This window comes from Chelonoidis abingdonii, chromosome 1 (assembly GCF_003597395.2).
Source record: "Chelonoidis abingdonii isolate Lonesome George chromosome 1, CheloAbing_2.0, whole genome shotgun sequence".
Taxonomy (NCBI): domain Eukaryota; kingdom Metazoa; phylum Chordata; order Testudines; family Testudinidae; genus Chelonoidis; species Chelonoidis abingdonii.
The window spans coordinates 53,235,473-53,262,719 of record NC_133769.1 but is presented as its reverse complement, the minus strand read 5'-3'; the positions used below and the strand labels follow the sequence as shown (position 1 = coordinate 53,262,719).

General features: G+C 43.3%; 1 protein-coding gene across 1 annotated transcript; it reads left to right on the top strand.

The window, feature by feature from the left end:
- Window positions 1-336: 336 nt before the first annotated feature.
- On the top strand, window positions 337-16,042 carry IFRD1 (interferon related developmental regulator 1). The gene is made up of 12 exons (XM_032770827.2): window positions 337-642; window positions 5,011-5,115; window positions 5,800-5,881; window positions 6,595-6,719; window positions 7,117-7,274; window positions 8,883-8,933; window positions 9,020-9,198; window positions 9,313-9,421; window positions 12,060-12,194; window positions 13,685-13,813; window positions 14,369-14,464; window positions 15,274-16,042. Exons 1-12 carry the CDS (start codon window positions 597-599, stop codon window positions 15,361-15,363), a joined length of 1,305 nt encoding a protein of 434 aa, XP_032626718.1. The 5' UTR covers window positions 337-596; the 3' UTR covers window positions 15,364-16,042.
- The last annotated feature ends 11,205 nt before the right edge of the window (window positions 16,043-27,247 follow it).

Here is a 27,247-nt window from a genome sequence, read left to right as displayed (position 1 = left end):
AGCCGACCTGCGCTCCACGGCGTCCCTACCATAGCACAGAGAGGCTGAGCCTACATTTCCCAGCATGCAATGGTGTCCGGCCATGCCCTTGCACATTATCAGCGCGGCCGCGGGAGATTGTCCTCATCAGCCTGAGGGAAGTGGTGACCCCTTCGGGACTACACATCCCAACATGCAACGCGCTACCAAGATCGGCACCAGCCGCGTATGAATCACGAGTCCTGTAAACCAGAGCTGATCATCGGTCATATCCGGTGACATCATCAATGAATCACGCTGCCCGCCCCCTTTACGCGTTTGGCTATAAAAGCGGCGTCGACACCATCTCGTCGCCTTTAGCTCCAGGTGTCTCAGAGGAGAAAGATGCATCGATTTTGCTCACGGGCCTTCACGGGGATTTTTACCGCCACCACCGACTCGTCCTTCGCCTGCCTCCACCAATCCCCTCCACTGCCTCGGTCCGGGAAGTCAGCCCCGCAGAGACGCTGTAGTAAAAAGCGCTCCTGCTCCTCCATCGGCTGATTGTCGCTTAGACCCGGGCGGGGGGAACCGAGAGACCGAGACCCACAGAGGGGAGTCGCGCACCGCCGGTAGCCATGCCCAAGTCAAAGAAGCGAGGGAGCAACCACCAGCGCGGGGGAGGTAGGAGCCGCGAGGCATCCTGGGAGCGGTAGTTTTCTTCTGTGGCCTGTCCCAGTCTCTTCTGTTGGGCGCAGAGAATGAGAAACTACATTTCCCATGATGCGTTAATGCTCGAGGGAAGGGGGGCATCTCGCCGGGTGGGGGGCAGCCGGGCCTCGGTCAGCGGAGCCGCCCTGTCTGGCTGCGCGGCCGGGCTTTGGGCAGGCCCCTCGTTGTAGGTTTTCCGGGCAGGCGGCACCTGCTCGCCCCCTTCCTGGGGCCGCTTGAGCGAGCGGCCGTATCTCCGCGGGGCTGACGGGAGCCCGGATTGGAGACCGCCACCTCACACACCAGCCGACGCATGCGCACCGCCTGGTGCTGAACTCGCGCGTCAGCTGCTTCTGCGGCGGGCGGCGAAGTGCGTATCTCGCGCGGCGCCGGAGGCAGGGCCCCGAGGCAGCTGGGCCGGTCCCTCGCAGTGCGCTGGTGGCCCCTGAGCCGAGCTTGCCGTGCCCGGGCTCACCTCTGCGAAGCCAGCGAGCAACCCTGGGGCTGGCGGTCACAGCTAATGGCCTGGCCCAGCCATGGCACTAGCCAGCCGCCTCCGCCTGCAGCCTCGGGTCGCCGCCCTGGGGTCGGAGTGTTGCGCGTGCCCTGTCGCCCGGGGCTGGGGAAGCTCGAGAAAATGCTCAGTGGGTTCCTCGGGCTCCTTATGTGCAGATCTGTCACCCTGAATGAAGTGAGGGCACCTGAGAGCTCTTGTTGTTAGACTTCAGTTTCACTCTGGGAATGAAAGCTCTGTGTTCTGCTCTTCCCAAGCCATAGGACGTGGGTAAGGGCCTTGTTATGCCCGGTAGGAAATGAGAGCTCCAAAATCGTCTGTTAGCCTGTGGCGAGGGACTTGATTATTGGAGATTGTCAACTCACAGGGATTGTGGTGCTATGAATTGTTTAAAAACTTCCGGAAGGTGGGTGGACAGTACATTTTATAATAATAATTGCAGATATACGTATCTCCTGGAACTGGAAGGGACCTTGAAAGGTCATCGAGTCTAGCCCCCTGCCTTCAGTAGCAGGACCAAGTACTGATTTTGCCTCAGATCCCTAAGTGGCCCCCTCAAGGGTTGAATTCACAACCCTGGGTTTAGCAGGCCAATGCTCAAACCACTGAGCTATCCCTCCCCCTTTTTCTGAAATTGGCTTCTCATGTTAATTTTCACTAAATTAGTGGTTCTCAGTCTTTTCCATGTTGAGCCTGTGTAGGCATATGAGAGTGACAAGGTGGTCGTGCTCCCAATATTTGTTTGGGGTTCATGACCCTCCATCTTGAGAATCCATGCACTAGATCAGGGGAGGCATGTGAGCTGATTTTCAGTGGTACTCACGCTGCCTGAGTCCTGGCCACCAGTGTGGGAGGCTCTGCACTTTAATTTTAAATGAAGCTTCTTAAAAATTTTAAAAACCTTATTTACTTTACATACAACACTAGTTTAGTTATATCTTAGACTTACAGAGACCATCTAAAACATTAAAATGTTACTGCCACACAACCTTAAATTAGAGTGAATGAAGGAAGACTTGGCACACCACTTCAGAGAAGTTGCTTGCCCCTGCACTAGATGGTAGTTTCTTGCTCTGAGGGTATGGCTCCACTTAACTGCTATAGTGGCACAGCTGCAGCTATGCCATTCTAGTGCTTCAGTTTAGGCACCGATGCTGATGGAGGAAAGGAGTTCTCCTTTTGGCATAGATAATTCACCTTCCCAAGAAGTGGTACCTGGGTTGACAGAAGAATTCTTCTGTTGACCTAACAGTGTCTACATTGGGGATTAGGCCAGCATCACTAAGTGTCTATGGGGCATGATGTAACTATGGCAATATAAATTCCCAGTGTAGCTCGCTGGGGCAACTTGGAAGCAGCTGATTTATGTGTAGTGACTACCAAATGTTAGTATGTGAATTCCATTCAATGTGCCTAATGTTCAAGGATATGGCAAGAACAGTGAAAATTAAGTGCTGCCTAAAGTAAATTGTAAATACTGTCTCAGGCTTTGGTAGTCAAATTAAAAAATGGTTGATCTCAAATTGCAGTCAAAATCAACTATATCAGTAAGGTAAACTTTCTCTGTGAAATTGAAAGGACAAACATTGAGTTTAGAGCATCCTGCAAATGAAACACCTAAATTACTGTGACTAATTTTCTCTGATGGCTTAAGTATCTGTTCCACTGTTTCCAGCAGCCCTTCAGCATCAGATTGAGGAATGATTGCTGTTACCTTTTGCACCTAAAAATGGCAAAGATCATCAGTTTGCTTATACCATAAAAAGAGACAGGGTAAAGATGGACATTTGAGTGAAGTTGCAATTTTTGTTAACATTGACTTCACTATATAGCGCACACTGGATATATGTGCCACAGAACTCCATGTATCAGCCCTGTAGATTTTTATTCTGGAAACATTCCAGAGGCAAGCCATAGCACACACTGAGTAATTTGAGGAAATGGCTAATCATTATTAAATAACTTCTTAATGTCTGTAGGAAAGAAACAAGTTCAAAACCTGTTGGCAATTCAAAAATTCTGCAGCTATCTACAGTGTCTTTGTTGCTTAAAGGACTTTTTCAGGCATCTTCCTAGTTATGAAAGATTCAGGGAACTCAGTGTCTGCATTTTCAACATTTAGGTGACTTATAAACAATATTATATAAACAAGGATTTTGCTCAAACATCATGTATATTATACAGGAATTCTGGAGGCACTAAACTTCCAAAAACAATTGGAGATTTTGAAGAGACTTGACAGGTTACAGGCTTTCACTGCTGATTGTAGAAGTCTGGCTTGAGCTGCTAATAAAGCTGGAATTGAACAAGAACAAAATTGGGAGGAGAGGTGGGGAAAAGAGCTATAGAAACTTGGGTCTTGACATCAGATATGAAGGTCTGGGTTGAACCAAGACTAAAGGAGGCTTAAATGGGGCTGGAACATAATCCTGAATTCTGTCATCCTCCTTGTAACATTAAGACTGGATGTTTTACTTAGATAGCACTACTGCAATACAAAAAAGAGAGAATCATGTAAGGAAAGTCATGGATTGTATAGCCAGCTCAGTATCAGTCAGATTTGTATTTAGTGCACTTAGCTGGGTTTGCTTAGCTGAAATCTTGTAATATGCTAGGTGCTGAAGAAACAAGCTGCAATGAACTACATAATGAGTTGCATTTTGTGTCATAGATCTCTTGGGTATTTTCACTGCCTTTTTCAAGGAAAAAGTGGGAGGTTGGTTTTGGGAAAATCGCAACAGCCTTATCCACCATGAATGCAACCTCCCTTTGCATGCATTGGCATGGACAGCACTCTGTGCCTATACCAAAAGCATACTTCTAGTTGGCTCATGGCTCAGTGTTGCTGTTTACATGTTCCATGAGCAGCAGATACTGGGTTCTTGTACTGTATTTCCAGATGTATCCAGGCCACTCTGGCAAACGCATCTCCAACATTTTCACAATTCCTTCTGTTGAATGAGTAAATTTTGCCATCGCATTAGTGTATTTGGTGGTGCTCTGCCTTGGTATGTAAAGGACTACTGTGTATGTTTGAACATATTCTTGGGCAAAATTTTAAAAGGCTGTAGGGTTGCTTCAGGGCTTCACCCATCCAAAATGTTAATACTTTCATAGTGTAAGGGCAGAAGGGACCCTTATCTAGTTTCGTGCCCTGTATATCACAGGCCACTAAACTTCATCAAATTACCCACATATTGAGCCCCAAAATTTCTTTAGTTAAGGTATATTTTCCAAAATGGCATCTTTTATTGATGTGAAGATATCCAGAGATGCAGAATCCACCAGTTCCCTTAGTAGATTGTTCAGTGGTTAATCCACTGTTTAAAAAACCAATTGTACCTTATTTAATCTTTATTAAAATAGAATTTAAAAAAAGGAAATTCGACTATTTTTGACTGTGGACTTTGTATCTGTGTGAGCAGAATACATTTGCTAAATGTAGACATGTGCTGTTTGAAAGCCCAATCAAATGCAATAGCTAGACACAGCCTTGACTGAAGGTGTTGCTCCTCTGTAATTCTAAATTCCACCAGTACACTGAATACTCTATCATCTTTTCATTATTCCTGGTATAAATCTGTGTATATGTAGGTTTTAAGCCTAGGAAAGTATTCCCTGAACACCTTTTTATATCATGGACCCCTAAGTAGGGCCAGGAAGAGATGGAAGAAGGGATCTGTAGGGAGGAGAAACCAACTTTGACATGTAGTCCCTTATTTCTCCCTACTTTTTGCGTGGGGTCAGGGAGAACAGGGGGCAGGGCAGCAATATATGGATCTGCAGTGTTTTCCAAATATGAAAGTAGTCATTAAAGTGTTTTTTAGGTGGTCAGCACAGAAATGTGCAGCCTTTCAGTGATGAGGATGCGTCAATTGAGACTATGAGTCACTGCAGTGGCTTCAGTGATCCTGCTAGCTTCACTGAAGAAGGTATGTTTTAGATTTTGATCTATGCATCTTATGAAAATTTCTTTAGAAACAACATTGATGTTTGACACATGCCTCTTATCTAATCTTTAGTTACAAACAGTGCAGTAATATTTAAAATAACCAAAAATGTGGGGTTCTCAGGGCATTACTAACCCCCATTACTATAGCTATTTTAAGAGGTACCCATTAAAGTATTTACAGATAAATGTACAACATGTTTCATAAGACTTTTAAACCTCCCATGGTTTCTTTATTCTGTGAGTATACATGCTAATTTCTAAAGCAAAGTTTAGATTTAATTAGAAATGGATAATGGCTTTATTCAGATGTAACTTTTACCCCCTGTCTCAGGAACAATAAGGACCTAAGACATCAGCCCTCCTGCATTCATGACAGCTGCTTCATGCTGAAATCTATATGTACGAACACCTGGGTCAGAATTGATTGGCTGTTAAAATCAAATACTCTTTCATTATGTCCATCGGATATAACTAGGTCCCACTCCTGGGTGTCATTCTACTCCTGTAATATCCCACACTTGTTGCTAAGGTCCCTGTTACCTGAAAAAAGGTGGATGTTGTTGAGATTTAATACACTAATCAGTTTCTCATACTATACGTTTCTAATGATCTAAACATGAACGTTGTAATGTGCATTAGGATTAAATTATCTTGTATTCATTAGGACCTGAAGTCGATGAAGAAGCAACTCAAGAAGACTTCGAGTACAAGTTAAAGGGGTTCATTGACCTTACCTTGGACAAGAGGTATAGGGTGTTTGGAAACAATGCACTTAAGCATCACCAATCTTCGCTTGACTTCTCTAATACAAATTAGTGATGTGTTGCTGCCCCATAGAAACTTAACCTATCTTTATTTCTGTTGCATAGTTACTAAAATCACAGTTTAGCAATCCACACAGTGGGCTTGATTCTCCTCTCCTATGAATCAGGAATAGCTGCCCTGGAGTCAGTGGTGTTTGATGTAAACTAGAGAAGTAGGCCTGGCTTTTTTTACTAATACAAATTTAAAATACTTGTGTATTGTCAGATCACATGCATTGTTCAAGTGAATTGGTCTTGCAAAATTGTTTGCCTCAGAAAGGCAACTTAATTATACACAATGTAAACATGATAAAGGATGGGTGAGTTTGTTTCTGGGCTGGTAAGCTACCATGAGTTTTGCAGTGCTGCATTAAGTATATGCCACAGCCTTCAACCAAAGTTTTTACCCCTGTGCATTCTAGCAGAGGAAAAAGGTGAAGGAAAATAAACCAAGCTGTAAATGAGGAGTTGGTCTGTCCAGAAGATTTGTTCAACAACTGTACTAAATGTTTCTACTTAATTCATAGGACTTCTGTAGATTTTGACAGCGCCAGGTAGATGTTTAATGTACACTGCTGTAAAAGTGTACTAAAGCAAAGCCTTCAGCTTTAGCTTACATGGAGACTTATTTGTATCAATCTCTATTCCTCCAACAGTGTGAAGACAAGACAAGCAGCTCTTGAAGGTCTTAAAAATGCTCTGACTTCTAAAATACTATATGAATTTATCTTGGAAAGGAGAGTGACTTTAACTGATAGCATTGAACGCTGCATAAAGAAAGGTAATAAATACTTGTACGCTACTGGAAGATAACAGAACTATAGGATAGGGACTGATTTGACATACTACTGTAGTGTTAACTGATGTGATGAGACTTTGTAGTATTTTACAGAAAATTTTAGTAGATCCACATACATTTGTTAGCTAAGCTTCTCTTGTCTTAAGTTAGATGTTAGTGAGCATTTATTGCTCTTTGATCATTGAGCTACAAAATTACATTGACTTTTGCTTCCTTCCTGTTGGCTGGAATTAGTGACAACCTAGTACCATTTCCAGTGCTGTTTTCTTCATTTGGGTTTTGTTGCTGGATCTCCCTTTACAAGCCTCTAAACAAATGTGTGATTCAGTGCAGGATAAAATCTGCAGGTGATCACTCAATGTATTTCCTTATTCTGAAGGTAAGAGTGATGAACAGGCTGCAGCGGCAAGGCTGGCATGTCTTCTCTGTGTGCAGTTGGGTTCGGGAATTGAAAGTGAAGAAATCCTTAAGACCCTTGGACCAGTTCTCAAGAAGATAATTTGTGATGCAACAGCTAGTATCCAGGCTAGACAGGCCGTAAGTATAAAATGTACTGGGCTATAGGAGAGAGAGTACAAAAGTTTAAAGCTTTGGTACTTTGCTCTTTCCTTTGCTGCCAAAATACAGATTACTTTACTAGTGTGTTAATGCAAGCCTAGAATTTAATTCCTGCACTAATGTACACAGGTGTTGGGCTGCCAGAAGCTTTCAGTGATGGGATGAGATTTGAGAATTGGTGTTACACTCATTGGTTTGAAAGTGTTGCATGTTGACGTTCACTTAACCTGAAACTTCAATTTCTGCACTTATTCTTTTCAGTACCAAAGCATTTTTTGTCTGTCAGAGCAGTGTTCTGTGGAAATTAGGGCACTGTGTAAAGTATCTTGGTTCCTTTGTGCTTTTTCCATCCCAAATCTCTGGTTACATCTTATGTGGTTAGGCATTGGTCAGTCAGTTCTTCCTTCAGCTTGGGCTGTTAATATCTCTGTCCTGGACTACATTATCAATATGACTCCTACCATGAATTAGTGCATGATCCTTTCACTTCTAGAATGCCTTTTGTATTGCTTGTCTGCTAGGATTATTTTAAATGTTTCCTGAAACAATATACTGAGTCCACAAATATTTATGCAAGTTGTAAAACTTGTGGGATAGGTATAATTATACCTCGCAGAAAAGTGTGTAAAATTGCATGTTGTTCTCAAGTCAAGGGTCCCTTTTTGGTAGGGATGGTAGCCTCAAACCCAAGTGCAGAGAATCCACCTGTATCTCTGTTCTTATACCTATCAAACTATTAACTAAAAGCCCCTTCGAAACAGTAGCCATTGCTGCTAATGATACTGGGTTTTTCTGTAATTTTAGTGTCTTGCGTTTGTTGAGCTATTTCAGTTTAACTCTTGCATTCACTCTCATACAACTGGTTTGCTTGTTTTGTTTTGCTCAAGTAGTGTCAAAACAAGTTTCTAGCTTGACTATGGTTGCATCAAAGCATAACTGAAACACTGCTTTAAAACTAAAGCAGCCCTAGTATTTAATACAGGTGTTTAGGAGGAGCTTGAATTGCCCTTTGGGTGTTAGAAAATGATACCCACAAGAAACTGGAAAAACATACGATATCGAGTTGGTGAAACTATATGTAGAGTTAGACCCTTAAAATGCCGTTAATCAGAATTCTGGAAAATCCTTCCCACAGCAGTGAGTAGACGCCAGCCATCCCTTTTATTTCATTGTGAAACTTGTAGTTCACAGTAGTGAGCTTTTACTAGCTCTTCTAATTTAACTAATCAGGTGAAAGGCAGGCTATATACAGTTCTTGTAACAAATCAGTCTGGCAATGTATTTAACTTTGTTTAGAGGTACATACGTAATCAGAAGTGCAAATACTTACACAGAGCAGCATATGTTGTAAAGCGAGCCAGATATAGCTATGAAGTAAAGCCAAAAATATGAGGGAAGAGCTCATTCTGAGTTCATTCTGCTTAAGGAATGATTCCATGGGCACTCAACCTAGAACTTAAATACTTATTTATACAAGCAGTTGGAGTAACGAAGACCAGAGTTTAAAATTTTGGAATCTTGTCAGGTCTGGTAGAATCAACATAAACTATGAAATACTGACTTGTTTTACTTCTCTTCCTCCTCTAGTGTGCAACCTGCTTGGGAGTTTGCTGTTTCATAGTCACTGATGACATTACTGTAAGGATAAACACTTAACCCTTTACCAAGTTTTACACACATTTTAATAATTGAATTTAGCCATTTACACTTTTTTTTAAAACCAGGAACTGTATTCAACTATGGAATGTCTGGAAAACATATTCACAAAATCGTATCAGAGAGAGACAGACACTAATGGCATTTCTAGCACCCACAACACAGTGCTTCACATCAGTGCACTTTTAGCATGGACTCTGTTGCTGACCATCTGCCCAGTGAGCGAAGTGAAGAAAAAACTTGAAATGTATGTTCCTTTCCTGGAAGGCAACTTTTACAATGAACTATTTTGCCTTGATGTTGCTTTATTGTAAAAATTGCTCTTTACAGATTAATAAAATGTAGCTCACTTTTTTCCTAGGCACTTACACAAACTTCCAAACTTATTATCTTGTGATGATGTCAACATGAGAATTGCTGCTGGAGAAACACTAGCTCTTCTGTTTGAACTGGCACGAGAAACAGAAGCTGTAAGTATAATGGATTTAGCTGTAACAGGTTTCTTGCATTGAGATTGTTGCAAACTAAACAGGGTGGTATGTAATGCTATTTCACATACCATTCCAGAGGACCATCTCTTACAATCTTGTTATATCTGTCTGCACATTCTTGGTGGGAAAATTGCATATAAACACTCCACAACTTAAAATAATGAAGAAAAATGTATCTAAACAGTAGAATGAAATTAGGTAGGCACACTAGAGCAGGGATCAGCAACCTTTGGCATGTGTCCCAGGCCACCTTTTCCTGCAGCCCCCATTGGCCTGGGACGGCGAACTGCAGCCAGTGGGAGCTGCGATTGCCTGACCCTGTGGATGCTGCAGGTAAACAAACTGTCCTGGCCTGCCAAGGGCTTACCCTCGTGAGCCGCAGGCCAGAGGTTGCTGATCCCTGAATTAGAACTACTCCAATTAAAACAAGCTTACTTGTGCTAGCCCTTCCATTATCTTCCTGTGATAACTTCAGGGCTGCTGGAAAGCTAGAGTCAATAAAATCTGATACTGACCTCTAAATAACACTTTTAAAAAAGAAAAAACTGCAAAGAGAAGTGTAGATTAGCATCTTGTACCCCCAACAAACCATGGTGAGGGGGGCATTTAGTACAGACTCTTAACCTTTTCAGCTTCCCCAAATCTGCCAGTTCCAGGGACTTCTGGAAAGCACTGCTGTGTGTTGCCAGCTGCAATGCACTCTTGAGTAGGGGGCTTTCCATTTCCTTATGTTGCCTCAAAGGGGGTACCCAATGATGAAAAATTGATAAAACATCGTTATGGGACTTGCCTGATGCTTTTGAACAATTTCTTGGCATCTGAAAGTAGATTGGTGCATTTTGCCAGTAGCAACTTTAGAGTAAGACTTTTAAGGCATTAATTACATATTTATGTTGTGCTACTGAGGTTGTGGTTGCTGTTTTCCTTGTGATTCACCTTTGCACTGGATGGTTAGATCTTTTCAGTAAATTGTAATTTGTCTTTTAATGTTGCCTGACAACACAGACTTAATCTGTTTTGTTGCTCTTTGGTGTAATGGGCCTTATTAACTTCTTAACTGTTTCTTTGACAGTGTTGAAGAAAATAGTCTCCAATTATCCACGGGCACAGCTTGGGAGGGCTGCCAGAAGGGCTCCTGGCAAAGCACATCAGCCTTGACCAAGCTAGAACATGGTCTGAGAGGGAAGGGTAACTGTAAATGAGTCAGGATACCAAGCACAGTAACTTCACATGTACCTAAATTGTGCTGCTTTTTGTAGTGCTTCTAAATACAGGAGGTATTTGGTTGCAAGATCCTAGCTATTGAAGCCTACTTTCAAAGGGCTTGACAGTGAAAGTGAAGTTATTAGGCCTGGCATGATGAGTCCAGAGCTTGAACTCTTTTCTTCACTTGGACTGTGGCTGCAAGTGACTGAAATTTTGGTTTGAACTTAGTTGGCTTTGATTAAATAATATAAATCTGCATTCTTTAAGATGTTAAAGGAAGTGTTTTGAGAAAAGCACTTCTGGTCACATGCAAGTTACCCAGTTCAGTGGCTTGTGTAACTGAGGCTCCTAGGCACTACTGTATTTAATAGCTGTCTTCTTTGTTTCTATTTGTCATTGTAATTTTTAATCTTATTTTACCTAAGTGTCCTCCTAGTCTGCCCCATATACCGTACCACACAAATATACTTAGTGTCATCTGATCCTGTGATTAAGTTGGTAAATTTAAGAGTGAATACTGCATGTAGTTTGAAAGAATGAATGCTAAATAAGGGCAAGGAATGTAGTAAAATTTGCATGAATAGGAGTGGTGTAGATAAGATTAGCATCAGATGGGTTACAGGGTCATTGCGAGAACCCTTCTGTCACAAATTTGCTTATTATACAAGCCACTGAATTGGGTAATTTACATATGAACTGAAGTGCTTTTCTTAAAGTGTTCTAAGATCTTGAAGCCTCAGTTAAGGTGCAGGGTTCTATTCTTTTAGGCATAGTTAAAAAAAAAAATTAAGATGATCCATGCCACAAATAGCATGCTATCAAAGTAAAACTATCATTTGAAAAAGTAATGTAAATGTGGAATCAGTAAAGACAAAACCATTTATGCACTTGTAATTGGTTAGGAATTAATCTGGCCTTCATAAACTGTTCAGACTTATTCTTAAAAAACAAAACCTAGAAGTCCCCTTTGTAAGCTCTGGGCTCCCTTTCCAAAACTTAATTTAACAGTAATAAATGGCATTAAACATCCTAAGTCAAATGTCAGCATCTCCTTGACTCAAGTGCCAGAGAGCATGTCCAGAGGGCTAACAAAACTAGGCACTAGCAGGCCAAGTGGGGAGTTTGTTCCATAATCCAGGGGCCTCACAAGAGACCTTGTTGGTGGCTGCTTTCATATTGAGGGAGCTCCACATTGAATGCTTCAGCTGACAACTGTCCCAGCAGGTGCAAACAGGTCACGCTTAGGTAACTGGACCCTGATCACTTAACTTTTCAAGTACATTTAATATATTTTATCTTAAATGCATCATGATCCAAGTGACAAACAATACTTTGGGAAAAGTTGATGTATTACCACTTAGAAAAATGGTGGAAAGACCAGAAACTGAAACATCTCCTTTTATCTGGCTAGGATTTCTTTTATGAAGACATGGAACTTTTAACACAGAAACTAAGAGCCCTAGCTACAGATGGAAACAAGCACCGTGCCAAAGTAGACAAAAGAAAGCAGAGATCTGTCTTCAGAGATGTCTTGCGAGCAGTAGAGGTACTCTTGATTACTTCAAAAATACTCATCTATAAAGCAGAATGGCAAACAATTTATAAACTGTAAGAAAAGTTTGTCAGTGGTCTAGTGTTCATACAATTTTAGATGAATTTTAAACATAAGCTCCAAATAACTTCAATTTTCAGGTTCTTAACTTCTTAATAAAGGCAGGATTAGTGTTAACTACATCTTTCAAAGGTTCATGGTTAGTAATTTAAAAAGGATCCAAAGGCTAACTAAAGTACCTCATTTCCAGATTGGAAATACAAACCTGACTTCCATATTGGATATGATTTTCTATAAAATGGATAAAACATTGCAATATGAATGTTAAGTGCCCTTTTATTTAATATATTGAGTTTTTGCTGTGAGACTTGTCCTTGACTGCAAAACTCTGATTTTTCTGAATTATGGAATTGTTCTAAAATCTATCAGTTGATTAGCAGAATTACTGCCTTGCAGTATAGGCAAGAACCAGCTTGCATTATTCAGCTGTTACGTGGATTCAGTTTATAATTGCTCCACTCCAAGGGCTTAAATAATTGTCCTTTACAGCATATCTCTGTGCTTAGATTAACATTGCTGTAGAGAACACTACAGAATACCATTGCTAAAAGCTCTGGACAGTAACTTTTAGCTCTTCACCAACAAGATGTTCAAAGGTCATTAAGCCACAAGTTTGACTTGATGTAACAAATCATGAACTTACATTTCGTTGGTAAGTTAAATGACACTTGAATCTTTAACTGGGCAAAATCAGGTCAGTACCAGCTAAATGGAATATTGTACTTTCAAACAGTCAAAAGTTCAGTGGTAAACATAGTTCTGAGAGAGAAATTAACTGCTAATAGGATGGGATGCTTACACTGTGTCAGAAGTAATTGCCAGTTACATGAATACAGGAGAAGGTGACTTGGTCACTAACAGCCCCAAAAATGAATTAGAGAACATGCTTTACTTAAGGTCTTATATTGGCACCCATACCTGCATTATCTGAAATGCATACCCAAAGTATGGTTCGCATCAAAATACAGCATTTTAAAGGGAGTTATAAAATTTCCTTTTCAACAATGTTAAGACCTTGCCTGGATCTTTAAAGATCCACTGAGACCTAACTAATTTACAGATGCAAACCAAATCCCATGGACAAAGCCCATATCAAGTGAACATTTCTTTTGATCTACTTAGTATTCATACTTACATCATTGTCCCTTCTAATGTTACCTGTAGCAGCATCAGTGGTCATAAGGTTCAGTCCTGAATCAATCTGTGCAGTAAAATCAGCAATTGTACTATATGTGCATAGTAGATTACTTTACAGAATAAATTATTCTTGTCCTTATTTTGTGTAGGAGCACTCAGTGAAAGGAAAACTACACTAGTTTTTAACATGCATAAGCTTTCTAAATAACGTCTGTCTGCATAGGACTTTCCCCAAATCAGGGGTTTTGGTAATGTAGTCTTCATGTTCTGTCTTGTTTTTTGGACAGGAGCGTGACTTCCCTACAGAGACTGTCAAATTTGGACCTGAGCGCATGTATATTGACTGCTGGGTTAAGAAACAAACATATGATACTTTCAAGGAGATTCTGGGATCAGGGATGCAATATCATTTGCAAGTGAGCTGTTATTTTCACACAATTTCCTATTTGAAATTATCTTGTTTTCTATTGGAATTTAGCTAGTGATTTGTTAAAGATGTTTCCCAATTTAAGAATAAAGCAACATGTCTTGAATTATAGTTACAGTAAACTGGTTCTAAAGTAACTATTCATTCAAACTTCTTAAAGAAGACTAAGGGTTTTTTACACTGGACCAGATTATCGAGTGTGATCAATCATGCCCAGCTGAAAATGCCCCTTACAGAAGGGAAATCACTTCTGGTGTGGCTTACACCAGCCCACACTGGTGTGGGTAATAGGGCATCGAGGTCAGGGCATTGCAGAATCAGGAGGCTGTAATTGGCTCTGACAGTTCCTGTACTGAGCACTGATTGTCTGATGCAAGCAAGAATTGAGCCCTGATTACTTATAATAAAATGGTGGGGGACAGAATTCAACAAGTATAAACTACTTGTATGGACTCAGTGTTATGTAATTTAAATCTAAAGATTAAAGCTGCTACAGTATTCAGTATAGAACCTTGCTTATTGATGTGTTAATTTTTTTACTCAGTCCAATGAGTTTCTTCGGAATGTGTTTGAACTTGGACCACCAGTAATGCTTGATGCTGCAACACTTAAAACAATGAAGATATCTCGTTTTGAAAGGGTATGTTATAACATCTTATCTGCGTCACTTGCACTTACCTGTTATCATATTCCCTTTCGGAATTAAATAACATTCAAAATCTGAACAGCTGCCATTTTATAGTCAACTTGCCACAAATGTTTTAATGAAAAATGATGGTTCTGGGGTGCTTCACCAACGCAATCTGTCCTGGACTGAGTACTAGCTCAGTCACAAGAGTGAACCTAAAAATCAGTACACCTTTTGCATGGGGGTACAGCACTTGCTTCTGTCCCTAGATGGTCCTGAGATGTTACACTGGAGTGTGACAGCTGAAGCCTATGGAAAGGTTTCTTACCTCAGACATAAGTTTAACTCTCTCCCGGCAAAGTTTGTATAGTAGAATTCATGGCAACTAGAAGACCTTGAAGAAATAGTCTGGCTTCTAACACTTAACAGATCTGACAAGGAGTAAAACTTTCAAAAGCACCAAGTTGCTTCCAGTGAAATTTAGGAACTTAAGGTCCTTTCATTGAGACTTAGACTCCTGAATGCCTGTTATCTAAAATTTTTCAAAATAGAAAAGATCTTGTTTCCATATGACGACACTCATGCTGATCTAGTGGCAGATCTCCTTTAATCTGTTTGTTAGATCATTATGTACTAATATGTGGAACCTATGACCTTCCTTTAACATAAAATTTGTATTAATTTTGTACCACAATTTTGACACAATCTAATGACATGTAAAGGATTTTAAATTATTTAAATCCTAATTATGTAAAGAACCTGAACTAGTTTAGGCATAGATATTTCAAACATCTCACTAAATCTTATCTTTCACTTTGTAGCACTTGTACAACTCTGCAGCATTCAAGGCTCGAACAAAGGCTAGAAGCAAATGTCGTGACAAAAGAACAGATGTGGGTGAATTTTTCTAAATCTTCCATGTGGGATCCGAGGTTGAAGACTTTCATAATTTTCTATAAATTGTTGTAACCTTGAAATTTTGAGATTTAATTTATATATCCACATAGCTTAGACTTCACTGCACAGGGATAATAGCTAATGTATATCTGTAAATGTTATGCATGTTATAATTGCTTTAGGGGTGTGTGTGTGTGTGTGTATATATAGGATCGGTTGATCTACAATTGGGTGGAAATGTAACTTGTAACACTTATGCAGGATCAAAATCACTCATGAATTTGGTAAATATACCAACAATTCAGTTGTTAGATGGTGCTGAAAGCTATATGTATTAAACTGCCAAAATTGTCTGACCCAGCTCATCTTGGATTGGTGTTAATACAGCAATGAAATTGCATAGAAGAGTAGAGTACCAGGACAAACATGCCTCTGGAACAGCTACTATTTCTTTATGATCAATTATACCTGTAATTTTAATACTTTTTTAAACTGGCTGATGGACTGACAAATGGCACAAGATGTGACTTTACTATACTGTACTACTGCCATGAAGTCCTGCTGTTGGCACTTAAAATGAAGTAGTAAATAACATAAACGTACTTGACTACATTAAACTTTAAAAGTGGTAACATTTTACAAATGCTTGTATAAGACTGTTCCATCTTTGGAATAAAAATCTTTCTCACTGAAGTCTTTTCAGATGTGGTTGTTATACACCTTGTCTAAAAGTAAATGAGATCAGATAACTGCACACTTAGTTTTTTCATTGTATCACTAGAAATCATATAGTAGCTATAAAATGTATTATAAAAGTATGCTTCACACAACTAGCATTGGCATGACCTGACTTCTGGATTGAGTGCGTAAACTCAGTCTGACAGCTCAGTCATAACTCTGTCCACTCAATGTTATGCGTTAAATTTGTTTAACTTGGAGGATCCAGGGGAATGTCAGTAAGGTCAGCTGTATGATTATATACCTTTTTCTGTTAAATATGGTGCTTACACTAGCAGGCCAGATGCTTTACAGAATCCTAGTCATGCTAATACTGTAGAAACATTCATGTGGTTATCAAGTGAAGTTCACCTTACCTAAAGAAATTGAAGAAAGATGAGGAACAGCAAAGAGAACTCTCATCAACTGCGTGCATTACATTCACCTGCTATAGAGTAACATGACTGGTATTCAAACCATCATTCAATTAGATAGAAGCAAATTTAGCTCTAAATTCTGACCCAACTTACCTTTGCAAGAATTCATTAACACTTAGGGCAGGCTTGCATTAAAAACCTGTGCTGTTATAATGCCTTAGGAGTAGCACCCCCAGGTTTTAGGTGAGGCTCTGCTCCTGGCCTCCCTTCTTGGGTCCTGTCTGCTGGCCTGCACTGGGTGCTCCACTCCTAGCCCTGCTGTGGGCAAGGGCACTGGACATAGGGGACTGTGCATGGTTTTGGGAGAGGTGCTGTGGTTCTCAACCTGCAACCAACAATACAGAGGTTGAGAACCACTGGTCTAGATCACTTGAAAATTGCTGAGCCTCTTGGCGGACCACTTAATGATCTTTCCAAATGTTGTTTGTACCATTAGCTAGCTGTTGTAAAGCACTTTGGATAAAAGTGCTATATTAAAAAAACCTTAACATTTTTTGTTTTGTAAGTAAAAGCACAAAGTCATATTTAAATATCAGTAGTCTTTTATCTTTCTACTGCAATGGATGTGCCCTCCTTCCCGCACCACAGCAGCCATGAAGCTGAGGCTGGGAAGGAGAGATAATTGTCCCTGGCAGCCCCAGCCCTGGAGCTGGGGAAAGTCGCCTCTTTCTGGCTGCTGCAGCCCTGCATGTTTCAAATTCTGCCTCCTCACCCCACTGTCCCTTCCCACCTACCCTCAAGTCCCTCCAAGGCCACCACCTCACCTTACATGTGCATTTTCTGCAGGGTCAGACACCTAATTAGGGGTGGCCCTTCATTCTCTTGTGTGGTTGCCCAGGTGTGCATCTTAGAGGGAACTATCCATGCTCCGCCTAAATGGAGCTTGGTTCATGGACCACAGTTGGAGAACCTCTGGTCTAGATAATATTTATTCCTGCCTTGAGTGCAAGGGACTGGAATAGACGACCTCTCAGTCCTTTCCCGTCCTACAAGTCTATTGCACACTTGTTTATTGCCTTTAGTTCTGAGTGCCTTGTTTGTTAGAGGATAGTGTAACTGTGTCTTCTGATGTCTCGTATTTGTCATGCCTCAATTACAGACAGGAACAACACATCTTGAAGAACAGTTATGAAAAGGTAAGTAACCTTTCTTCGAGTGCTTGTTCATGTCCATTGCACATTAGGTGAATTACAAGCTTACCTTTGGAAGCGGGTAGGAGTCATAAGATGATTGGAGGACCGCCCTGCCAACAGGGAACTGGGGGGCACGAGTAGGGGAACACCTTTCCATACCTTTGAGAAATTGCCCCACCGTTGGGTAGGAGAAAATCGAGCTGCCTGAAAACCCTGGGCGGAAGGTGGTGATACCCACCAGGTGCACCTTAATAGAGGACGGGGCCAGCCCTTGCTGCTTGAGGTGCAGTAGGTATTCTAGAACGGCTGGCACCGGGGCCTGGTGCGGCTGCACTTTGTGACCCAAGCCAGCATGAGAACCTCTTCCACTTGGCGAAGTCAGTCACTCTGGTAGAGGGCTTCCTACTACCAAGCAGAACCTGCTGCACAGGAAGGGAGTACTGGCTCTCCAAAGTGTTTAACAGCATAGTTTCTATGCTGTCAGATGCAGTACTTGCAGGTCAAGGTGGAGAAGCCACCCTCCATCCTGCATAATGAGGTCCCAGTGTAGGAGAAGGATTATTGGGGTCTCCACCGACAGCTCCAGGAGCATGGTGAACCAGTGCTGGTGGGCCCAGGTCAGGCGATGAGAATGATCGATGCCCTATCCTTGTGCACCAGGGGAATTGATGGAAAGGCGTATTTTAATTCCCTTCCCCATGGGATCACGAATGCATCGGCTATTGAGCCTGGGCCATGACCCTGGAATGAGCAGAATTGCGGGCACTGGGCGTTGCCCTCAGTAGCGAGCAGGTCCACCCAGGGAAACCCCCACTTTTGGAAGAGCAAAAACACCACGTTCGCTCTGAGTGTCCACTTGTGCCTGCTGTAGGACCTGCTGAGGTGGTCTGCTAGCCGGTTTTGCTTCCCTGGGAGGTACACCACCTGTAGGTGAATGGTGTGGGTTATGCAAAAGTTCCAAAGGAGGAGAGCCTCATGGCAGAGTGGGGAGGAATAGGCTCTGCTCTGCTTTTTCATGTAAAACATGGTCGAGTTGTTTGTCGGGACTGTCACGCTGTGACCACTCAGAGTGGTGTGAAAAGTCTGGCAGGCTAAATGAACCACCCTGAGCTCCTTCACATTGATATAGAGCGATTGCTCCGCCCCCAACCACACGCCCTGGGTCCTGAGGTCCTCTAGGTGAGCCCCTCATCCAAGGTCTGACACATCTGTTACCAGCATAAAGTCTGGTTGTTTTGCGGCAAAGAGGATGCGTTCACAAACCGTAATCTGGGACTGCCATCACATCAGGGATTCCAGCACATCCTCCGGGACTGTCACTATCAAGTCTAGGAGGTCCCTGCCAAGACAGTATACAGGGGCAAGCCAAGCCTGCAGAGTCCTGAGTCTCAGTCTGGCATGCTTGACCACATGTATGCAAGCTGCCTTAGGCGTGAGGAAATAGCGGGAGTAGAAACCTTTCCCCCTTAGGTCTAAGGCTACTATCTGTACTGCCCCCACCTCTAGGAGTGAACTTCCTTTTCTAGAAGATGCTCATGAGAAGGGTCCCTGAAGAAGGATGGGGAAGTGGGGTGGGGGTTAGGAAGGGAGGAAAACTGTAGTATGTACCTGCTTTGCACCATGCGTAACACCCAATGGGCTGACATAATGCTGGACCATGCATGAGAGAAGTGAGACTGGTGGCTGAAGAAACAAGGGGATGGATCTGGTAGTTGATCTGATATGCACCTTCAAAAGCCTGGTTTAAGGCCCAGCTGAGATTTATGTTGGCCTTGGCTCTGGCCCGGCGTATTGGAGTTGTTGTTGTTGTTGCATCATCTCTTGTCTCTGTCTCGCCTGTGGTAAGGCTCCTGTTGAGGATGAGGCTGGCGCTGGAGAGGAGGTTGTGGCTTAAATGGCTTCCTCTGAGTCGCCGGGGTATGCATACCCAGTGACTTGAGTGTAGCTCTAGCGTCCTTGAGGCTATGCAGCTTTGCGTCCATCTGGTCCGAGAAGAGTCCGGACCCTTTGAAGGGAAGGTCCTGGAGCGAATTCTGGACCTTGAGTCAGGTCTTCCGCTGCTGAAGCCACACTCAACCCAACGCGATTGTCCTGACTGCCGTGTCTGCTGAGTCCAAGGACGCTTGGAGGGAGGTTTTTGCTATGGCCTTGCCTTCCTCCACCAGGGCCGTGAACTCCTGCTGAGAGCCCTGTGGGAGGTTGTCCCAAAACTTCCCCACTGCTGCCCAGGAGTTGAAGTTACGGCTGCTGAGGATGGCTGCTGTTTAGCAATCTTCAACTGAAGGCCCCCTGGCGAATACACCTTCCTGCCAAACAGGTCTAGACATTTTGCCTCCTTTGCCTTGGAGTCCTCCTGCTCAACCGTCTCCTCGGCTTGCAACCCCAAGTTATGGGCCACCTTATGTAGCAGCTTTCAGTGGGCTTTATGTTCTATTGGTGGAGGTCCTGTTACCACTGTGCCTGCTACTGCTTCATCCGGGAATGACGAAGTTAGCAGCTGCTCAGCTTCCTCTGGCTGGTTCCCCTGCCCCCCCCCCCCCCCAAGGGAAGGGGTTCTGGCTTGGCCTGTTGTCGTAGCTTCCTACTCAGATTTGAACCTTAGCGTTCATAAACTGAGAAGCTAGCATGAAACCTTCTAAGCTTTTCCTACTTAGATCTGATCTCGCTGCCACCAGCCAGGAATTTCCAGGCTCCCTCTCTGGTCTCCCAAAACCTTCTCTCGGGGACCCCAAGACTCAGAAGCCTTGAGTCTCACACCAAAGGGAAAACAATCTCCTCCCCTTGTCTCCTCTTTATCTCATCCTCAGCTCCCCCTCCCTGGGTTATCCTGGGTGATACTGTACTTAAACTCCTTGAATGCAAAACAGAGAGGGCAATTTACCTTCCCCCCTCCTTCTTCCCCTGAGGCAATGCATTCAAACCTAGTTGAGCTAACACAAAGAGATTTCCTCCTCCCTTCGTTCCTTAGCCTTAACCAGAGAAAAACCTCAAACAGGTTTTAAAAAGAAAGCTTTATATAAAAAAGAAAGAAAAAGATATAAAAATATCTTCTGTATCAAGGTGACAATTATACAGAGTCAATTGTTTAAAAGAAAAATATGAATAAACAGCCTTATTCAAAGAGATACAATTTAAACATTCCAGCACACACATGTAAATACAAAACAAAATATATAAAAGCCTATTGTTTTGCTACCTTTGTACTTACAACTGGGAAACTGAAGATGAGAAGCTTACAGATAGAAAAAGATCCCCTCTCATAGCTGAGAGCCAGACAAAGACAAAACCCCCTAAAAATTCCCTCCCCTGAGCTTTGAAAAATCTGGTTTCCTGATTGGTCCTCTGGTCAGGTGTTTGGTTCCCTTTGTTAACCCTTTACAGGTAAAAGAAACATTAACCCTTAGCTATCTATTTATGACAATTATCAAAGCTCAGGGGAGGGAATTTTTAGGGGGTTTTGTCTTTGTCTGGCTCTCAGCTATGAGAGGGGATCTTTTTCTATCTGTAAGCTTCTCATCTTCAGTTTCCCAGTTGTAAGTACAAAGGTAGCAAACAATAGGCTTTTATATGTTTGTTTTGTATTTACATGTTGTGTGCTGGAATGTTTAAATTGTATCTCTTTTTGAATAAGGCTGTTTATTCATATTTTCTTTTAAGCAATTGACTCTGTATAATTGTCACCTTGATACAGAAGATATTTTTTATGTCTTTTCTTTCTTTTTATATAAAGCTTTCTTTTTAAAACCTGTTTGAGGTTTTCTCTGGTTAAGGCTAAGGAACGAAGGGGGAAATCTCTTTGTGTTAGCTTGACTAGGTTTGAATCTGCACAGCCTCAGGGGAAGAGGAGGGGGAAGGTAATTGCCCTCTCTGTTTTGCATTCAAGGAGTTTAAGTACAGTATCACCCAGGATAACCCAGGGAGGGGGAGCTGAGGATGAGATAAAGAGGAACAAGGGGAGGAGGTTGTTTTCCCTTTGGTGTGAGACTCAAGGCTTCTGAGTCTTGGGACCCCAGAGAAGGTTTTGGGAGACCGGAGAGGGAGCCTGGAATTCCTGGCTGGTGGCAGCGAGATCAGATCTAAGTAGGAAAAGCTTAGAAGGTTCATGCTAGCTCCTCAGTTTATGAATGCTAAGGTTCAAATCTGAGTAGGAAGCTACGACATGGTGGGTAGGTGGGAAGTAAGAATCCAGAAGCCAGTAGGAATATTATTTTCTTTTTCCCTGCTAGGGGTTTTTAGCAGAGAGAAAGGGTTTGTTTTAAAAGTAGGCAGAGAAATTTTTTTCCCTGTTTCTCTCCTGCTCAAGTTGGCTTGCATTTTAAGCAAGGAGACATTAAGGTGACATTAAGGGTCTATTGTTAAGCAATAGAATTCCAACTGGAATCAAGTACCCAGAAACACACACAGGTAAATAAAGTGGCTTTTTTTTTGGTTAATTTACATATCAAAGAGTAGCAGAAGAAGAAAACGAGTTGCTCGGCAGAACCCAAGAGACAACAGAGAGCCAGCATTCAGACAATAAACACCAGAGGGCACCCCAACACAAGAAACAGAAACCATGAGTTCAAGGATGCCCTGAAAAGGAACGAGCACTGCAACAAGCCATAGACAATGAAAATGAACATAGGAGATGGATGAACTAATTAAGGCAGAAGAAGAAGCCAATGAGGCAGCCCATAAAAGAGATCAAGAAGCCAAAAATGCAGCTCACCAAAAAAACAAGAAGAAGAGATGCAGCCACAGAAGACAGATAGACTCCAGAGGGAAAAACCAACAAGAGATGGAAAAACAGGGAGGCCCATCGGCAGGCACTGGAGTTAGAACAGGCTAAGGCCAGGTTCTACACTGCGACTTAAATCGGTTTAATGGCCGATATCCGATTTAACGCTGTATCCGTTCACACGACTGTCATTAATATCGAGTTAAACGGCTCCTTAAATCGATTTCGGAACTCCTCCCAAACGAGAGGAGTAGCGCTAATTCGATAGTGATAACTCGGATTAGGGTTCATGTGGACGGAAATCGACGTTATTGGCCTCGGGCGGCATCCCAGAGTGCAGCACTGACCGCTCTGGACAGCAATCCTGAACTCGGATGCAGCGGGCAGGTAAACAGGAAAAGCCCGCGAACTTTTGAATTACATTTCCTGCTTGCCCAGCGTGGAGCTCTGATCAGCACGGCTGGCAATGCAGTTGAAATCGAAAAGAGCTCCAGCATAGACCGTACGGGAGATACTAGGTCTGATCGCTGTATGGGGAGACAAATCTGTTGTATGCAGCTCCGTTACAGAAACACGAAATGCCAAGCTTTGAATAAAAACTCCAGGATACACAGCGCTGTGTGACAAGCGTAACGGAAGCCAGAGACTCAAATGGACGCTCATGAAGGGAGGGAGGGGTACTGAGGACTCCAGCTATCCACAGTCCACACGTCTCTGAAATTATTTGCATTCTTGCTGAGCTCCCAATGTCTGTAGGTTCAAACACAGTGTCTGGCGTGGTTCAGGGAACAGCTCTCAGTTTATTTCCCCACCACCACGTGAAAAAAAAAGGGAAAGATTGCTGTGTATGGCGTTTGCTCAATGCACTCCGCGAAAAAGGCGCCAAAGGTTGTCTGCTGCCTTCACAAAGGGAGGGTGAGGCTGTACCCAGCACCACCTGGGCAGTTTTCTGCCCCATCAGCCTGTGCTCTCAACAGGGAAGTGGGAACTATGGGATAGCTGAGGAACAGCTACCCACAGTGCACCGCTCCTGAAATCATGGTAGCTTGGACCATGGACGCAAACAATCGTTTCAGATCCCACTGTGGCGCGCTAAACCGATTTTATTAGATCTGTTTTGTAATATCGGTTTAAGCTAATTCGAAAATAATCGTGCAGTGTTAGACGTACCCTAAGTAACAGAACCCAACCACTCCTAACAATCCGTTGACAGTTGTTGTTCAACCGCACAAGAAATTTCCCAACTACAAGGCAGGTGATGACACTGAGACCTTCTTAGAAAATTTTGAAAAGAGCCTGCATTGGGTACATGCATCTTTGAGACCAGTACATGGTGGAGCTGAGGTCACACCTCAGTGGACCCTTAGCAGAGGTGGCGGCTGAAATGCCAAGGACCAATGAACGATTTAAACTGTTTCAAAACCAAGGCCAGATACAGAATGGGGATAACCCGGATCATGCCCGTCGGCGTTTCAGACCCAAAAGTGGAAACCAGATGGGTCATTTCCAAACACGCCTACTACGTTGGGAAGCATTATGACGCCTGGATATCAGGAACCAAGGTTCAATCCATTGACGAACTGCACCTCCTCATGAAATGGAGCAGTTCTTGGATGGTGTTCCTGAGGACATAACACGGTACATCCTAGATGGAAAACCCAAAAATCTCACCGAGGCAGGGAGTGGAGCAAATGGATGGAAGCGGCAGAAAGCAAGAAAGCTACTGTAAAGGGGAATGAAAACCCCAGGGGCACACCGACAATAAACCCTACAACAGAGGGCAACCCAAGAACTCACCTACAACCAAAAGCCACAGATACCTTTCTTCCACCTCACCAATCTCCAGTAACCCACCTCATCCAGTGACCAGTTAGCTGGAAGATGCTATAAGTGTAATGAACTGGGACATATAAAAGCCAACTGCCCAAAGAACCCACCCGGGTGCAAGTCATTACACCATCATCACACAAAAGATCCCAAGCCCAGATACCTTGGAGCGAAGGGAACGTTTGAGATGGCGGAGAAGGTTACCGTGTGGGAGACACGGGGGCACAAGCGTCAGCTATCCACACATCCTTCGTGGATCCCAAATTCATCAACCAAAGGCCCAAGTGACCATTTACCCCTTCATGTCACAAGCTGTAGATTTGCCTACAGCTGAACTGCCTGTCCAGTACAAAGGCTGGTCAGGAATGTGGACTTTTGCAGTCTATGACAATTATTCCATCCCCATGCTACTGGGGAAGACTTGGCCAACCAGGTGAGCGGGCCAAAGAGAGTGGGAATGGTTACACACAGCCAAGCCAGGCAAGCTTCCGAACCCATTCCTGTTCCTGAGCCGTCCACAGGGAACCTCTCTATGTTACCAGAGACCAGACAGAGGTAGTGGATCCGGATCCCATGCCAACGGCTGAACCAGCCAAAGCACCTCCAGTCCAGGCCCGGAATGGAACAGCAACCAGCACCAGCACCAGCAATTGCAACCACATCTTCAACTCCATGCCAGAGGGGGCCAGCGAGCCTGAACTGGCAGAAGCAACAGACAACCATACGAAGAGGCTCAGCAGAGCCTGAAATACTACCCGGTGCACCACGGAGAGCTGTTCACCAGCAACAGAAAAAACCCCATCACCTACAATCGCTTCCAGAGGGACCAACCAAGTCCACAGTCTGAGGAAGAACTGGTGTCCCCAGCCTCAGGGAACAGTTCCAGACTGAGCAGGAAGCAGATGACAGCCTTCAGAAAGCTTGGGTGCGGCACGGAGCAAACCCACCGCCTCTCAGCTCTTCTAACCGATCCCGGTTTATTATAGACCAAGGACTTTTATACAAGGAAATTCTTTCGGGTGGACACCAGGAAGAATGGCAGCCACACAAACGGTGGTTGTCCAACTAAGTACCGGGGGAAGCTCTTAAGCTTAGCCCATGATCATCCAGTGGCTATGCTGGGGTGAACAGAACAAAAGACAGGTTGGGAAGTCCTTCCACTGGGAGGGATGGGCAAGGAAGTTGCCCAGTATGTCCGGTCTTGTGAGGTGTGCCAAAGAGTGGGAAAGCCCCAATCTCTGGTCAAGGCCCCTCTCCAGCCACTCCCCATAACTGAGGTCCCATTTCAGCGAGTAGCTGTGGATATTCTGGGTCCTTTCCCAAGAAAGACGCCCAGGGAAAGCAGTACGTACTGACTTTCGTGGACTTTGCTACCCGATGGCCGGAAGCAGTAGCTCTAGGCAACACCAGGGCTAAAGCGGTGTGCCAGGCCCTAACCGACATTTTTGCCAGAGTAGGTTGACCTCCGACATCCTTACAGATTCGAATCTAATTTCCTGGCAGGCACCATGAAAGACCTGTGGGAAACTCATGGGGTGAATCACTTGGTTGCCACCTTACCACCATCAAACCAATGGCTGGTGGAAGGTTTAATGGAACTTTGGGGGCCATGATCCGTAAATTCGTGAATGAATACTCCAACGACTGGGACCTATGTTGCAGCAGTTGCTCTTTGCTTACAGGGCTGTACCACATCCCAGTTTAGGGTTTTCACCATTTGAACTTGTGTATGCCACGATTAAGGGGCCATTACAGTTGGTGAAGCAACAATGGGAGGGGTTTACACCTCTCCAGGAACTAACATTCTGGACTTTGTAAGCAACCTACAAAACACCTCTAGACACTCTTTGACCGTGCTAGAGAAAACCTAAAGGATACTCAGGAAGAGCAAAAGGCGGTATGATAAACATACCAGAGAGCGTTCCTTCAAGAGAGGAGACCAGGTTATGGTCTTGAAGGCGCAACAAACCCATAAGATGAAGCATCATGGGAAGGGCCATTCACGTCAAGAGTGCCTGGGAGCTGTTAACTACCTCATAGCATTTCCCAATTCCTCACTAAAACCCAAAGTGTACCATGTTAATTCTTCAAGCCATTTTATTCCAGGAGGACTTACAGAAAGCTCAGGGGAGGGAATTTTTAGGGGGTTTTGTTCTTGTCTGGCTCTCAGCTATGAGAGGGGATCTTTTTCTATCTGTAAGCTTCTCATCTTCAGTTTCCCAGTGTAAGTACAAAGGTAGCAAAACAATAGGCTTTTATATGTTTTGTTTTGTATTTACATGTGTGTGTGCTGGAATGTTTTAATGTATCTCTTTTTGAATAAGGCTGTTTATTCATATTTCTTTTAAGCAATTGACTCTGTATAATTGTCACCTTGATACAGAAGATATTTTTATGTCTTTTCTTTCTTTTTATATAAAGCTTTCTTTTTTTTAAACCTGTTTGAGGTTTTTCTCTGGTTAAGGCTAAGGAACGAAGGGAGGGGGAAATCTCTTTGTGTTAGCTTGACTAGGTTTGAATCTGCACAGCCTCAGGGAAGAAGGAGGGGGAAGGTAAATTGCCCTCTCTGTTTTGCATTCAGGAGTTTAGTACAGTATCACCCAGGATAACCCAGGAGGGGGAGCTGAGATGAGATAAGAGGACACAAGGGGAGGAGGTTGTTTTCCCTTTGGTGTTGAGACTCAAGGCTTCTGAGTCTTGGGATCCCAGAGAAGTTTTGGGAGACCGGAGAGGGAGCCTGGAAATTCCTGGCTGGTGGCAGCGAGATCAGATCTAAGTAGGAAAAGCTTAGAAGGTTTCATGCTAGCTCCTCAGTTTATGAATGCTAAGGTTCAAAATCTGAGTAGGAAGCTACGACATGGTGGGTAGCGGTGGGAATAAGAATCCAGAAGCCAGTAGAGGACTATTATTTTCTTTTTCCTGCTAGGGGTTTTTAGCAGAGAGAAAGGGTTGTTTTTAAAAGTGGCAGAGAAATTTTTTTCCCTGTTTCTCTCCTGCTCAAGTTTGGCTTGCTTTAAGCAGGAGAAATTAAGGTGACATTAAGGGTCTATGTTTAAGATCTCTCTCT

Bases quoted from the DNA above. Each gene is read 5' to 3' on its own strand.
- IFRD1 (XM_032770827.2), top strand. From the start codon at position 597: ATGCCCAAGTCAAAGAAGCGAGGGAGCAACCACCAGCGCGGGGGAG. The intron at 12,195-13,684 runs GTACTCTTGATT...TTTTTTGGACAG, and splicing joins ATGTCTTGCGAGCAGTAGAG to GAGCGTGACTTCCCTACAGA. The intron at 13,814-14,368 runs GTGAGCTGTTAT...TTTTTTACTCAG, and splicing joins GGATGCAATATCATTTGCAA to TCCAATGAGTTTCTTCGGAA.